Raw genomic sequence first — 16,796 nt, forward strand, 5'->3', positions numbered from 1 at the left:
CATAGTTTGACTTGGCCGTGTAGGCAGCACAAGTTACAAACGTGATCATTAACACGATTAATATTGTAATATTTTCACCTTCTGCCTCCCTGAGACTGTTGTTGCATATTTATTTTTCTTTTTTTTTTTATAGTGGGGTGGGAAAATGAGGGTTGAACTTTTAAACAGTCTTCTCTCAAAGTAGCTGAGCCTCACTTCTCAGCTCAGCATGGGGCAAAGCTGAGTGGGTTGTTAAAGGTGAACAGATGTGGCAACTGCGACCGTGATGTGACAGTCAGTCAGCACATTCAGACCAGGACCCCCATAAATCAGTTGGGGACCTCTTGGAAAGCAGGGTAGCAGGGTGAGAAGTGAAAATCTATACTCAACTGCTGGGGGAAAAAAAAAAGTTTTTAAAAAAGTAGGATTTTTTTGTTATTCCTTTCTAAAGCTGAAGGTCCCCACGTGGTATTCCTGGGCAGCTTTCTTATTAAAATTATTATGAGACTGAAAGTGCTGTTGAGGACTCTTTGAAAAGAGCGGTGGTGGCTTGTCCCAAACCCCTGAACTCCAAGGGCACGAGTGAAAACCATTTGCTTGTGTTGCCCTTAGAGAAGATAACAAGTTTTTACACTGGGGTTTGTTAATTTTGATAGAAACCACTTAAGCTTGGCAGATCATGAAAAAGGGACAGTTTTGTGTCAAGGGTCAGAAACTAGGGATCATTGCTCCTGGATCCCTGTGAGCAGCATGTGATGGCCAGTCCATTCCCACGGGTGTCCCACAGCCTCTGTGAAGCTTCTGAAAGGATTAAGGAGATGATGGTGATACCATTGGAGGATTTAACTTTGCTCCTGATATCTTAGTTGTATGGGAAGCTGTTCAGGACAAAGGGAAAGCTGAAAGTTTCTTTACTACTAGTTTAGGAAACCTTAAACATTAGGTGCTTGGAAAACCAGTTGCAGCCAGGAGGATGGATGAAATTTTAATTAAATCAATTTTTTTTTTTCGGTGTGTGTGTGTGTGTTCATAAAAAATAGTGTAGCAAAAATCAAAACAAAATCAAGCCTGCTAGTTGTATTTTTAAACACAATTTTTGAGAATACTGTTCTGAGTCTGGATTTGGTGTAAGGCTGATTAAGTGTCAGGCACATGTGTAGGTGTACATGTCTTTTTGACCAAGTAATCAGAAATGTGGTTTTGTTTTCATGGTGGTCCCTTCTGAAAGGCCTTTATGCTCTGTTAGTTTGCAGGAATGAGGATTGTTTGTGGATCCTCTTTGTGGTGGTGTGGAGGGCTGGCAGGTGCTGTGGCCCATGGCTGTGTGTGGTGCTAAGCATGGGCAGGCTGCTCTACTCCCTGAAAAAGCTAAAATCTTTTCTTAACTTCATCAGAAATCATTTTCAAATGTTTCTAATGATGACTGGGTTTTCATATTGATGTTTGAGCTGGGCATTTCTTTGCCCTCATTTCTATTCCCCCTAGTAAATAATATTTTAAAATGTGACAGATCCGAATTTCTCTCATCTGCTTTCTCCTTTCTGCCTTTGCCAAAGTGAATAATTCCTCACCCACTTCACACCAAGAAAGGGTAAAGAGTGGAAGGGAAGAGGCACAGCGAGTGCTGCTGCCAATCTGATCAGGAAAACAGAACGTGTCCATGTCCCAAATAGGGGCTGAAATACTCTTGCTGCCTTTTTGGGCTTGGCTCTACCACTGAGAGGCCAGAAGCCTTGTTTAAAACCTGTCGGTGTTCACTGTGAAGTTTAAAAACCATTTTGGGGACACTATAGTGAACTCCTTTTGTTTTCTAACTGAAATGATTCCTGTCCTGCCAGCTGTCAGATTGGCTCTCTCTTTTTTTTTTTTTTTTTTAAAGAGTGTCTTGTAACAGCAGAATAGACAAGCCTGGGGAGGAGCAGCAGCCTGTAACCATTGCCCTGTTCCTGGAGAGAGGGTTTGTTTTAATGCATTTGGGCACAAATTGAGCCAGACCCAAATCAGCAACTCAGCAACTCATCCTGCCCTGATGTCACCGGCATCAGCAGGGAGGCCTTTGGTCACCCTTTTAGGAAGAGCAAATGCACTGATCTGGAGTTGCTGCCTCCCTTTATAGAGTTCTTGTTATTAAACACGTTTCTGCCTTTGTAATGGCTTGTTAATTATGTGCTTGTTCCAGTGGTTCTTGCCTGTCCCATCCTTGTTTAAAAATCTGGCTGATGGTGCTTGCTACCATTTCCCATGGGATGTGGTGAGGAAAGGGTTATCGTTTCCTGGGAAAAGCTGTAACTGTTTTCAGGCTTAAAACTGATCATCTACAAACATGTTGGTCCTTCCCTGAGCAGTGTGTGGGGCTGCTTGGTAAAACAGGGGAATATAACAGTAAATCTCGATGATTCTTGCTTGGTGCTTTCCCTTCCCATGGCTCAGAAATGGACACACGTCACTACTTTTGCTCCCTTAATAAGGAAACCAAAAATTGCAAAGGTGGAGTTGTCAGAAACACTGAAGTGTCACTGAAGTTCACTTGGATCTGGTTACTCTTTCCCCTTCCTCTCCCAGAGGTTATTGTCTAAGGTCAGGAAGCAGCTTAGTAGCAGATTTGGGGATAAAATCCAAATTTCTGCCATGCCCCCTATTCCACTTCATCCATCTACAACTGTGATTAGCTGGCTGGGGAAAGATGATGTTTGCCATGTCACTAAGGGGTTATAAATGGAATAAACTCAATGAATGAGCTCAGGGGGAACCTACAGGCCTGTGTAAGAGTGAACTTCCAGAAAAACCCAACAAAACAACCCACAAACAAACAAAAACAGCAGCAGATGTGCTTGATGATGACAGAATCAGAAGGAGGGGGAGACACCGCATCACCAGGGGAGCTCAGTGTTAGACAAGATGCAGCCCTGGATTGCTGGTGAGGGCCCATTTGAGCACAGGCACTGCAGCAGGAGCCATGGGTGTCCTTGTGACCCTGGTCTCACTAAAGGGATGAATCTGAAATAAAACCTGAATCCTTCCTTCTTTTTGGAAAGATCTGGTTTACTCTTTTTTTATTATTATTTTTTAAATCCATATTCCATCAGGCATAGGGAATCCGTGAGGGCCACTAAGGAAGCACTGGAACAGAGAGGCAGCTGCTCCATCATATGTGCTCAGAGTCGGGAACATTTGGATGTATTAAATCTCCATAACTATTCTGCCATTTACTGTAGTTTCTTCCAGGGGAAAGAGGAGTACAGGGAATGTAGAGGAAGGAGGTTTAGGTGGCATGTGCTGTAAGAGATTACTAGATGTATTCTGCTCTCCCTCGCTCTACAAACCTTGTGGAAAAAATGCCAGCACAGTTTGTAAACCCACAGGATGTTTGTTTTGTAGGGAGACAGGAGGTCTCCTCCTTCCCTCGGGACCGCCTCGCCGTCAGCTATGGAGGAGCCGAGTGTAATTCTGTGCTCCTGCCTTTTTTCCCAACCTTTCCCTTACACTGGGATGGAAATTTGCTTGCGTTGATCTAGACCAGAATTATTCATATCTGAGAACTTCTTACACAGCCCCTAACAGTGATTCATGGCTTTGTATAAACAGCAATGAGCAGGAGATGGTTACCCTTACGAAACCTTTTAGTGTGCAAGCGTAAATATCTCCTGGTAAAAACTTAATTTAGGAGGGAAATGATGACATTCTTATGGCTAGTGCCTCAAAACATAAGCTGCTGTTGTCTCACTTCAAAGTCTTCACCACTTTTAATTAAGAGTCATCATTTAGTTGGTGTTAGAGGAGTACTGAATTACAGTGCTGCCTCAGAACTCCTACCAGGAATCCAGGTGTTATCCAGAGCGCTGTATGATCAGAGTAATAAATGACAGTCTTGCTGGGATGCAGCACAAGACAAAGTGGATGCACGGAAGGAACGACAGCGCAGCGATAACAGATTGAATTACGCTCGCTTCCTGCCCCATCGCCGTGCCAGGATGGCCTCCCGTAGGTGTAGCAGCCAGGCTGATTTATTAGGAGGAATCTGGCCCACTGAAGAGCTCAGAAGTGCTGTAAAATTGTAGTTAAAACCAGCAGTAGGAGGCGAGGAAGCTGTTGGAAGAGACCCTCAATACGTATGAACAGCAATGTCTAATTCCTGCTCTGGAGGACTGGAATGTCTGGGCAAATTTACTGGAGGATCGCTCGCAGGGATAAATGCTGCTGACAGCCGGCTGTACGTGGCTCCCAGATGGACATGTCCTGTCTGCTTCTCTCGCTTCATGGGTTTGTGTCCTCAGTCTGCTGACAGCCTCCTCTTGGGGCCCAGCCCTTTAAAAGTGTGTTTTGTCACGGTCTATCAAGCTTCTGCTACACTCGGGTCACCACAACTCTGCTCTTTCCTTTGTGCTCCTCTCCGTGTTGACTCAGGGCCTCGTCCTCCCTTTCTGGCCACCCATCCTCTCATTCATCGCCTTCCCTACCCCAGGTCTTAACCTGGAGGGTTCTGCCCTCTGGAAACACCAGCCCCACCCAAGCCAGGAGTTGGGTCTGGCATCTCCCTGTCCTGCTGCCCTGCACAGCAGGGTTCGTGCTCAGCACGTGCCCACATCGGGGTGCTGGTGGCTGCTGCACAGTGAGGTCAGACTGGGGGATTCAGAGCATATGGGCATCCTGGGCCACTGGTGTGGTGTGCTTTTCCAGCTTCACAGATTCTCGTGTGTGTACTTAACAGCCCTTGCTCTTGTTGGTCCTTGGGTTTGCAGACATTATCACTGAGTCAGTGTGTGTAGGAATGTCATCGAGCAAAACCTGCCTTCCCTCGCTCTGGCGCTGCAGCCTGTGGGTGTTGTTGGCGCTTGGCACAGCGTCGTCTCACGGATGAATCGAAGCTCATACCTTGGCATCCGCGTGCAGTGAGTCAGTCCCAGCATCCCTGGGCAGGAGGGAGGGATTCTTGGCTTTGCTCCCACATCCCCATCCGTGGCTGTGCACGATCCGTCCTTCACTGGGCTGCGATCGCGCTGGAGTTGGAGGGGAGCCTGCCTTGGATTTCCTGCCTTCCTGTCGAATCCATGCCCCGTGTGGGAGGCATTTTCCTTCTTAACAGAGGTTATGGTCCATCCCACAGAGCAGCACGTGCTGGTTTGTACCCTGTTTGGGGGAGAGCATCACGGCGTGGCTCCTCGCTGAGGTTGTGTATGTGCTGCTTGCAGCTCTGCTGTCTGTCTGTTCCAGGTGTTTACTGATGCTGTAACTCCTTGGAGTATCTCCAGTCACTGCAGCACCCTGTGTTTGATAAGGGAGCTTAATGGGCTTGACAGGATCAAAGCGTTTTCATGGTAAAATGATTATAGCTTATTCTGAAAGTGGATTTCCTCCTTCTTTATTCGTTGTCCCTCTTCAAACAAACTCAGGCTACTAAAATATATTCTCCTGCAGGACACACAGGAAGGGGAGACAAGGATGTCAATGTGCTCTAAAAAAAGCCACTCAACAGATTTCTCTACTGTGGAAGAGTTTTGAAAGTAGAATTATTTCACTTTCAAAAATATATCTTTCTGTAGGTACAGAGAGCTGGGAAAACAGACCCAGCCGTGTCTATGTTTGCCAGTTTGTTCACATGTAGGATACTGTGTTTTTCCAAAGAATACAGTAGTACTCATGTACATAAATAACCACCCAGAGAGCCTTTTCCAGTGGTGACCTGACCAATACATGGAGGACGCCAGATTGTCTGTGGGTGAATAGTGGCACTTATACCACCAAAGCTTAGAAAATACTGTGTATTGTTAGTGTTTGCAGGGTTGGGAGCTTGTTTTTGTCAGCATTTCTCCATTGGGGAATGTATTTTGGACCTGTCCCAATCCACACTTGACTTCCCATACGCTTTCTGGTGTCAGTTGTATCGGTTCTTAAATCTACAAATGTAAAGAGTGAGCTGTGCTCCCAGGTGGCCTGATAATGTAGGAACCATTTGGCCAGGTATTTCTCCCTCCGAAGCCCTGCTGTGTTTGGCTGTGCAGAGGAGGGGTTCAGCAGGTGGGGGCTGTTGCTGTGTAATGAAGAGCAGTCTCGTGGCACAAGGGGCTGATGTGACAGTGCCGTGTTTCCTGTCCCCAGAGCTGCACTGACGCAGTGCTTTGTGTGCAGTGCTGTGACCTCGCTCAGAAAACTCACCCAGATGGAAAATGACCCTTCAAAAAACAAGAGTTTCACAACCTATTGTCCTGGTCTTGTGCCAGCACAGTCACACGTGGGGCTGCCAGAATATCTGGGGATGGCACATTAAAGGGAGGAGGCACAACTACCTGGAGCATCACTGCCCCAAACTCTTCACTCATGGTCCAGAGGGGGGGTTTGCAGGAGCAACTGCAATAAAATTCCCTGTTGGACTTGGACTTGCCTGATCATTGCAGAATATTATATGCCCAGTGTGTTGCAGTGTACCAAAAACTTTGCGGGTTGTTTTTTACTCACTTGTGTAGCTCAATTTCTAGGAATCTCTTTCTCTGGAATTATCTCAGAGTTCCTAAAAGTGTAGACAGCTCGTTGTGCACAGTGTCCTCACTGCTGTGCTCTGGTTTTAAGAGGGGGCTACAAAAAAGGCGTTGCCTTGTCCTCAAATAAGAAGAAAATGGTTAAAAATACTGTGAAGAACAGAAATACCTAACTCCCTAAATACCATGTCTTATAAATCTCACCCTGCCTGGCTCTCTGTGCTGCACATTCTGGCCATTTCATTTATAGGATAATTAAGGGATTTACCTTTTAAAGGTCTTGGGTTTGTTTTCACATCTAACCATTCCAGCAGTTAGGTGTGAGCCAAAGGATTTACAGGCAGCAAACAGCCTACGTGAGCTGCATCTACTGGAGGAAGGGAGAGGGACTTTCCTTCTCCTGTGTGTCATGGGAGGCAGGAGCTGGGGGCTCTGGGAAGGCTGGAGGACAGCTCTGGAGCAGGAGTGTCCTGCCTATGTGGCAGGAGATCTGCATTACAGAGCTGTCCATATCTATCCTCTGATGCATGAGGAGCACACGTGTCAAGAAACAATGCAAATTAGAAAGGCAGAGTGCGTGGGTTGACCAGATGGCTTTTATCAGCCAAAATGAACCTGATTTTTCCTTTCTCTCTCTCTCTCTCTCCTTCTCCTCCAGAAGCCCTTCAGAGACCGGTAGTGTCAGACTTTGAGCCCCAGGGACTGAGCGAAGCAGCTCGCTGGAACTCCAAGGAAAACCTTCTGTCCTGTCCTAGTGAAAATGACCCCCATCTCTTTGTTGCACTGTATGATTTTGTGGCGAGTGGGGACAACACTCTCAGCATAACTAAAGGTAAGGTTACTGGACAGAATGGCACTGGGAGTGTGTGAGAAGGCAGAGTTATACACTAAACCCTATGGAATTTTTTTTTTACTGTGGGGATTCTTCTTGAACAAATACAAATATTTCACAAAATCATAACCTTTTTAATGATTAAAACTGTTTTGGGTTTTTTTGTTTTTTTTTTTTGCATTGGACAGGAAACTGTTTGTAAAAACTAAGGTCTCCATTAGGAGCAAGAATTTGAACTGAGAAATTAAACTAAGCTGATTTTGGAGCTGGCCTCTATTTTCATAGTTCTACAAAACACAGTCCCTGTATGAAAAATGACTGTGTATATAGATATAAGGAACAGAAGGATTGAGTAAGAAAACACTACATGTACCTCCAAGTCACATCTACTTACCTTGCTAACTGAAATTACTCTTTTATTGTTTATCCACTCCAGTTCTCTCCTGGCTCCATCAGACCAACTCAGTTCAAATAAAATTTGCTGGATTCAGATTTTAAGCTCAAGCAGTATCGGAGCTGGTGCAGAACTGCACGGGAGCCTGAAAGTCTCCTGAAGCATGTGACTTTATTTGGCTTGGAGGGGTCCACTCAAGCTTGAAGAGAAACACATGCTCCCTGCTGAGTCAGATACCTCTTCTTGTAGGAGATTACTAGTGATCTGTTAGCCAGAAAGAACCTATCTTTGTCCTCAGCTGCCAGGTTTGCCCCGTGTGAATGCATTTTCTGTTTTCTCAGGTGAAAAGCTCCGTGTCCTGGGCTACAATCACAATGGGGAGTGGTGCGAGGCCCAGACAAAGAACGGGCAGGGCTGGGTCCCCAGCAACTACATCACCCCCGTGAACAGTTTGGAGAAGCATTCCTGGTATCATGGACCGGTGTCACGGAATGCTGCCGAGTACCTCCTGAGCAGCGGGATCAACGGGAGCTTCCTGGTGCGGGAGAGCGAGAGCAGCCCGGGCCAGAGATCCATTTCCCTGCGATACGAAGGAAGGGTGTACCACTACAGAATAAACACGGCCTCCGACAGCAAGGTAGGCTCCAGGACATCCAAACCGTGAGGGAAAACCTTGCTGGGGTGCTTTTGTCCACTGACTGCTCGAGGTCAAACAGTAGCAATTGAACTGAGCAGCTCTGAACCCTGAGAGCAGCGTTCGTCATCTGTAGTTTACAATAAACCCTGAGATTCTGACATGGCTGGGACAAAACACTTTTAGTCCTTTAGCAAACTGTGATATAACACAGCTCAGCAGTGAAACACTTTTAGGTAGAAGATACTAGAGCTGCATCAGAGCTGAGTGGTATGGAGGTCATTAACAAGAGATTCTGAGGATGAATTCTCGTCCCTTATGTTCAAAAGAGAATCTCTTTGACTGCCAAATAGAAAAGTCAGCACCTGTTGCTTGTAATCCTGTAAATATTAGGGACAGAATGCTTTCTGAGCTATTCTGCAGTATTTTTAACTAATGTTTTGATTTCTCTACAGTATTTCAGCGTGATCATTGGAGACGGGTAGGCACTTTCACTTTTATATGGGCTGTGTCCCTAGTTCCTTCATTTTTCCCCTAGATTGTTGTGTGCTGTAGCAGTGTTGCAATGCTGTGCTTTGTGGATGCTGCAGAGAAATGTTAGCATAAAAGTGTAGGTTTCCACAGATTTTTTTGTTTGAATTTCATGGAAACTTTTCTGCTGGCATTGGATTTCGGGAAACATTGTTTTTTAACAAATCTATTTTAAGCAGTGTCTCTTTAGATCCTGTGCAGAAGTTGAAGTGTGGGTCTGGAGCGTGCCAGCATCTAATAGATGACAGATTCTGTGCCGTTAAATCACTTCAAAAAAAAAAATAAAAACAGTCAAGCATAGTAGTGGCCCACTGTGCCCAATTTTCCCTTGTCCAGTGAGAGCTTCACTCTTCTTACAACAATGCCGCCAGCAAAATCTTTAGTGTGAAAACACAGGGAACCAATACATCATGTTCCTTATTTATCAGGTCACTCTGAAACCCTTAATAAGATAAACAGGTTTTATTCAGTGATGAAATACTTTTTGCCTGCTTTAGCAAACATGTTGTAATTGAGACAGTTCTGGCCATGTTATTTAAGGTAATGTATTTCCAAGTTACGGTGCCTTGATTCTTCCTTTTCCCTCCCATGCAGAAACTCTGGGGTCAGCATCAGCACTGTCAAGTGCTGACATGCAGCATACTTGAAGGACTGCACGGCAATCTGGAATATTATTCCTCCTCCTGTCTCTGTAGCTGTTATTCCCTCTATTCCCATAGATGCTGGCAGATGAGCAGTGTTCACACGTGAATGTTTTGAACCGAATCCTCCTTTGGTTGGTGTAAATAAACACGTGTCCATGAGGAGATAGCACATGTTCTCCATTTGAGCTGTAAAAGGGTTTGGCATGTGAGGGCTTTCATCCCAGCAGAGCTGTTTTTATCCCAGAAACACAGTTCTGCAGAGCTACAGTAATCCATTCAGGTCTGTATTAGCCAGGTTAACTGTTCGTTTTCCACGAAGTTGCTTGAATTGGTGTTTTTGAGAAAAGGTGCAGGTCGAAACAATTCCCTGCAGCTCATGGTGGCTGGAAAAGCTAAACTGGGCAGCAGCAGAGGCTGAGAGAGCTGTGGCTTTTGGGCTTCACCTCTGCATGCAGGGGCAAGTGAAGAGGTACCCCAGTCCTCCTGATGCTGTGCCAAGTGCCAGCATCCCTGCAGAAGGCGCAGTTTGCCATGCCCATGCATCAGGGGCTGCAGTTTGCAGCCTGGCCTGTTAAACCCCATCATTTTCAATCTGTGTTAACGAGCCAGGCAGCGAATTGAGACAGCTTAGTGCCAGATGTGCTGCCCACTCTGCTGCTGGGCTGGGGGACACTGAGCTCTTCCAGCACCCTGTCCCTGGCTGTCAAAGCTGAGGAGCTGGGGGGAGAAGCAGCCAATATCCCTGTTTGTCCCTCTGCAGGATGGAGGCTGCTGGAGCAGGTTCCTGCTCTGAGCTGCTCGTGTCACACTCAATTACCGGCCTCGCAGCAGAGCGTTGCTGTGCTGAAGGAAAGCTCTTACCTTCACTGAGCACCTGGGGCCTCCCCAGCCTGCTGTATCATTAGTCAGCCTGTCCAGGGAATTTAATGTCTTCAAGTTCTCCAGTAAGGATGAATGGCTTTGGTGGGATCATATCCTTTGCCTGAGAGAACACGCTTCGGGAGAAGGAGGTATTAGAGGAATGTGTGGAGCAACTGCTGCTCGGTGTGGTGATGTGTCCTGCATTGCACAGCCTTACCCAGGCTTTGTCCTGGAGGGAAACTGAAGGGACTAGGAAGAGATCAGAGGTTTGTATGTCCTAACTTTAGTGCTGTTGATACTGAATGCATTGGGGTTCAACATCTTTAAAAAAAAAACGTCTCCAGGATTTTTTACTTTATTTCCCGTTTTAATGGGTCATATTCTTCCGGACCACCTTTTAATGTTTTGGTTTGTTGGTTGGGGTTTTTTTTAAGGAAGGTATTAAAAGTGAGCTTGCTTGATTTGGCTGGCACAGTGCAGCCAGTCATCTGGTAAACCACTTCCGTGGTACAGAGGACTTGGTTTTCCTGACTTGATAATACTTGAGGCAAAGCCTCCTATTGAGTAACCAACTGAATAAACAGCCTTGCCCAGCCAGTTCTTCAAATCCTGCTGTCCTCAGCATTAAGGAACCAGGATTCATGTCCTGCTTGAGTCTCTTGGACCCTCCAGTGGTTGAACTGGATGCAGACTCACTCCTTTATCAGGGACCTTCATGGATTTTTTTTGTGTGGATGTCCTCCATCCTGATGTAGGTTTTCTCTGAAACCTTTGGCCATTTATTTAGCCTCTTCTCCTTCTATAACAAGATCATATAAACTGTTACACTAAATACAGATATCTCTAATTCTTATGAGATATAAGTTGTCATAAAACCATGGGCAGCTTCCTTCTCCATGCTTCTCTAATACTTCCAAGTAATCCTGGAGTTCAGCTTTCTCTACATCCATATTTTTAGATTTTAATCCTTGGTGTAACATGTGAACTGCTCATACCACTGCAAGTACTTCAAGTCGTTCCCAAACAGGCATGGCTTGTTTTAAATTGTGGTTGTACCCGGCTAATGCTTGGTCGCTCGCACCAAGCAGCTTTGAAAGCCTCTTATGGTGTCACTTTTCTTTTCTCAGAACATCTGTTATTAAGGTGATTTCACCTCATTGACCATGAAAAGTGTTGCAGGGTTTTGGAGGGTTTTCTTTTTGGTTTTGGTTTTTTTTTTTTTAGCTGTGGTGTTGAAATGAGATTTGGTCACTTCACCAAAACAATATCCAACTCATTTTGGTAGAGGGCTGTGAACATGCTCCTCAAGAGGATGCCTTTATCTTCTAGAGTTAAAGTTTCCCCAGGAGTTTTTTTAATCAGCATCTGTAGCAAAAGAAAAACAAGAGTGAAGGGAAAAGTGAAGTAGATTCCTCCAAGCCAGGGTGTAAAACCCTCCACCCTGAATGCCCTTGCACATCAAAAAGCCTTTAACAAGGGCTGTGATTTCCCAGCACTGGAGAGGTAGGTTTCTACAGCAGAGCTGCCTATTTTGGATGACAAAATGCTATTCAGTGGTCACTTCCCAGAACCCTTACAGGGGCCAGCATTGTGTTACAAAGGCCATAGCTGGAAAGCCAGTGGTCTCCCTGTACCTTGCAGTCTAACCTGCGACTGATCTGCGTGGTCGTTCACTGCTGTGTTTGTTTTCCCTTTCCTGGTTTCAGTGTGCCTGAGCTGAGCATTTTACCTTCCTGCAGCTCTTCCAAATAAGTCCATGACACACGTAGAGTGGGAGCTTTTGCCATTTCTGACCATAATAGTCACTGGACATACATAAGTTTGCGGCTCATCCTCATGAACCTAAGTAGGGATTTGGGCAAGCGGGATGCTGAGGGGGAGAGGCACTTTCATCTGTCACTCCTTCTTCCTTGGATGATAGAACTGCTCTTTTCCCTCACCTTTTCTTGCATGTAGTGCCTGTGCTCCCATGCTTCAGAATATTTGGATTTCTCCAGTGCTTCTCATTCTCCTTGTGACTTTGTATAGTAAACAGATGCCTGCAAAGGAGGTGTATCCATACAGGAATTGCCAGTCTCCAGTACAAAGACTTTACTCGAATCTGAGGGTGGGTTTGTCCCTCCCTGCGTACTTTTTTCTTTCCTCTTTCAAATGCATCTCCCTTTTCTGTTAGACATATTTGCATATTGTTGGAGGTTCACAGGTGCATTTTCTTTTTCCATCCAACAATTCCGTCCAGGCAGAAGAGGCAGAATTTGACCCTAAGCCTAGGATTTTTGGATCCCTGGCAGCCCCATCAACTTCCCAGCCTCCTGAAATCCCTGACAGATGGCCACTGCACATGCAGAACCTGTTGAGTGCATATGCAGCAAGTCAAAGGCATTTTAGAAGTTTGATCATAGCTATTGGCATGTGATATGAATAGCACAGGAATAGTGTATGGACTGCACAGAAATCTGGGAGGCCAGCACGGTGCTAACTCTTCCTGCGAGTTTGTCCCTTGCCAGACCTTGGTCCTTTGTGAGAAATGGAGCTCTTGCATCTTCTGTGTTCAGCATAGGCTGGACTGTGATGCAAAGTGCACTCTGATACAAAGATTTTTCCCTCTCCTTCAGGTCTAACCAGCATCACTTTTCAAATAATTAAATCCCTAGCTTTTGTCACCTTGCGTGGCAGAAGGCTGGGCTTGAGGATGAAAACTAGAAATAGACAGCTCTGGTGGGAGGGAGTCACTTGTCTGTTATCTTTACTAGGATTTTAGGCTTAAAATGGATCTTCTGTATAAATGTTAAGAAGGTAACAAATATGGGTTATCATGCCTCACAGCAGGTTTTCATTCAGTGGTAATGATTTTACTTCACTGCTATCGACCATTGCCCATCAAAAGGATGGAGCAGGCCAGCTCCCTGATTTCATGCTAATGCTCTGCAGAAGCTTAGGAAAAAGCAGGGAAACCTCCATTTTTGCCAAGGACACTTCAAGGAGAATTTAGGCCACATAGTAATAGTGCAATTGAGACACTGAGGCTGACAACCCCCCACCCTCCAGGAAATGTCCCACAATCTTTACTGACCAGCATTTTGAAAGGAGACACCTCAAGCAGCAGCATGTCAGGCCAGTGCTATTTGCAGTCATTCCTCCCGTTTTGTTTTGGCAAAGTGCATGTATTTTCTCCTGAATCGATGCCTTTCCCATGTAAGCAGTGACTGTCCTGGGCTCTGGAGCTGCTTACAGACCTTGTGGAGCTCCTAGTTCTTGCAGCTTGAGTAGAAGCAACGCCAACACTCCGCTTTCACAATTTTGTGATGTAGTTCCCACGTGCGAGCGTATTTCTACCACAGTGTGCGTTACCTGAGTGAGTCTTCTGTTCCTCTTTGCTTCCCAGCTGTATGTGTCTTCAGAGAGCCGCTTCAACACCTTAGCAGAGTTGGTCCACCACCACTCCACCGTGGCAGATGGGCTCATCACCACCCTGCACTACCCAGCGCCCAAGCGCAACAAGCCCACGATCTACGGCGTGTCCCCCAACTACGACAAGTGGGAGATCGAGAGGACCGACATCACCATGAAGCACAAGCTGGGTGGAGGGCAGTATGGAGAGGTGTATGAAGGAGTCTGGAAGAAGTACAACCTCACGGTGGCCGTGAAGACTCTAAAGGTAGGACTCGATCTCGGAGCGTTCCCAGCAGGAAGCGCGAGTTCAGGGTGGCTGCCCTGCCCTTAGCCCTGGTTAGGCATCTGGGCTGATGTCGGGCCTTCCTTTGTGTGCTGTAAGCTTGGAATAGGTTGTTTTTGAAAGAGCTTGATCCTACTGTGGTTTATGTGATGCGTGAAACACTCATATATAAACAAAGGAGGATGTTAACAGCACGATTTTTACTTTAGAATGGATGAAACCTTAGAAAAGTAAATAGTGCCGTGGTGTCTCACGTTCAGGGTGTGGTAAAGGTGAGCAGTTCACGGATGAACACACCAACACAAACTGGTGTGTTAAGGAAAACTGTGGATTATGAGTCAGTCAACATAAAATTCAAAGGTTGTGCTTCAGGGAGGCTTTTACATGTTTTGATTTTCTGTCTTATGTGGCGTCTCTCCCAAAAGACAAGCTCCCTGTTGTACCTGGAAGTCTTAAGCAATTGTTCACAGCTGCCTCTTATCGAAAGACACAAGAGGAGGAAAAAGGGTATCCAAGCTAAGATGTATTAAAATTCATAAGTGGCTTTAATGAAGAACTGGATAATCAGTTCTGCTGCTGGCTCTGCTCCCTGATTTCTGTGTCTTGGTTTCCTTGTCTCTTGAAATGCAAATAGTGCTCTGTGAGTTCATAAGGTCATTGCTTAATTCATCTATGTTTATAAAACTGTCTTGAGATCTTCTGGCACCATCTGCACACATTGCATTTGATTGCTTAATAGGAGTTTATGCGAACTTGACACCATGTTCTCTCTCCTCAAACAGGGACGTGGTTTGGTCTTGCAGAAACAAACAGAACAGGGGTTTTTGTTTGTTTCTTTTTGGTTTTTTTGCAGTGGAAATTTTGAAGTGGAGAGAACTGTGTAGATGCTTTAAGTGCCAGGGGAAGAACCTTTTCTTGGTTTGGGGAAAATATTTCATCCTTTCTCTCTGAGCAGTGGCTGCCTCAGTACTTCTGGGTTGCTATGGCTGCAGAAAGTATTTTCATTTTGGCCTTTTTTGTACTCTGGAGGTTCCTGCTGTTGCTCCCAGCGGGGGAGTCCAAGTGCTGCTTGCACAGGGAGCGAGTGACATCTAGTGTTGTCCCTGCTCGGGATCACCCGGGAGTGTTGCAGAGCAGGTGAGCTGGGATGTGACCAGGTTCAGCAAAACACCCACTTTATATTGAGGGGAGCTCAGTGCTTTCCTGGAATGCTGCTTGATGTAACATCTTCCTGCTGTGAGCTGCAGTGTGAGGATTCCCGACGCCTTCAGACTTCTCATCTTGCTTTCATTCTTTTCTCTCTCAAAACCCCTCAACAAAGACAAATTGCATGTTATCCCATCACATCTGTTTGTGCCAAGGAGAAACCTTAATACAGACCATGGCTGTTTCAAATATATCAAATAAATATTTAATGAAACACTGCTAAAAGTGGTTCATAATGTAGCATGGAGCAGCATGTTCCACTGGGGAGTGTAAGAACAACCAAGAAGAGAGTTGAGAAACACTCCAACCCGCAATTATGCACGCTAAAACCATCCTTAAAAGCAAATTTATAATCCACCTTTTTAAATCCATTAGTGTACTGCCTGACAGGTGGGATTATAGCTTTCTTCAAAGTTTTTGGAAACATTTTTAAATCACATTTATATCCCAGTTCTACCGGGGAAAACAAGCCTTTCGCAGCTTCTGCACAACCCTTCAGATGACTCATTTTATTTTCCTCTGAGAGAATATTTTTCAAAACTTTATATGACTCTCCTTGTTTCCTTTCCCCATCTACTCCAGATATGTCTGTAAGAAAAAAGGGAGGGCAGACTAAAAGAGGGGGGGAGGGGGGAAAGGTCCTTCCAGCATCTTTTTGAATAGTGATGCTTACGAACACCCATTTGTTGTTCAGTTTTCTATCAAGTGCCTAAACATAGCTCATGGCTGGCACAGAACTCTAGAAGGAGGCAATTGAAGCAGCACACAGTGTTCCTCAGACAGTGTTTTGGTGCTGAGATATTTCCCATTAAAATGCATCGCTGGCAGCTCCATGAGTTGCACAGGACACATCAGTATTTACAAGGGACACGCTCTGAATTTGTGGTTTTACCCCCAGTATTGGAAAGGGGGCACAAGGCAGGCAGTGGCTGCAGGAACAGGGGCATGGAACTCTGTGACCTGCACAGTGTTGGACCAAGTTCATCCTGCTGTGACTGTGACCACAACCTGTTCTCCTGAGGGCCATTTAATGGCTGAACTGCCATGAGCTGGTCAGCTCAGCACATTTCTCACTGCACACCTTGAGTCTGCAGCCTCTAGGACTGCTTCTGCTTTTTCTTTTTTTTTCCTATCTCTTTTTTTTTTGGTATTTTTTTTTCCCCAGCAGAGAAGCCTGTGTTCTAAATTAGACAACACACAACCCCAGTGTCCCTTGATGCCATGGCATGGCCCTGTGCTCTGCTAGGAAAATACTTTACAGCCAGAACTGTTTTATTTCTTCCAGTGGGAGCTGGAAGCCGGTTAAGCCTGGTCCTTTGCACGAGATCGGGTTTTCAGAGAGGTCATTGTTACAGTGGTTCTCTGTATGTGTCCTTCCTATTAATTTGGTCACTGAGAGGTAGGAGATTTCCAGCAGTGGAGCAGCTATGCAGAGGAGAAACCTTCCAGGGTTTGTGTAGCATGAATAAGATCAAGGCGTATTTAGGGTAATTTTGCAACCTGGATTATTAACCCAGTTTCCTTTGCCAAAGAGAACAGTTTAAGGTCCTGCTCACAAGGACCTTT

The 16,796-nt window shown here is 45.6% G+C and overlaps 1 protein-coding gene across 3 annotated transcripts in view; it reads left to right on the forward strand.

Moving 5' to 3' along the window:
- ABL1 (ABL proto-oncogene 1, non-receptor tyrosine kinase) overlaps positions 1-16,796 on the forward strand; it is a 78,436-nt gene that overhangs the window by 48,147 nt on the left and 13,493 nt on the right. For 2 of the 3 annotated variants that reach the window (XM_050320225.1, XM_050320226.1), the window contains 3 exons: positions 7,111-7,284; positions 8,020-8,315; positions 13,734-14,006. In XM_050320225.1, the coding sequence (XP_050176182.1) occupies positions 7,111-7,284; positions 8,020-8,315; positions 13,734-14,006 (743 nt within the window). Of the gene's footprint in view, positions 1-6,364; positions 6,387-7,110; positions 7,285-8,019; positions 8,316-13,733; positions 14,007-16,796 lie in introns of those variants that run through there. The other variant, XM_050320227.1, reaches the window with a different exon arrangement.

This window comes from Myiozetetes cayanensis, unplaced genomic scaffold (assembly GCF_022539395.1).
Source record: "Myiozetetes cayanensis isolate MyiCay16 unplaced genomic scaffold, myiCay2020 scf23, whole genome shotgun sequence".
In the NCBI taxonomy this organism is placed as follows: Eukaryota; Metazoa; Chordata; class Aves; order Passeriformes; family Tyrannidae; genus Myiozetetes; species Myiozetetes cayanensis.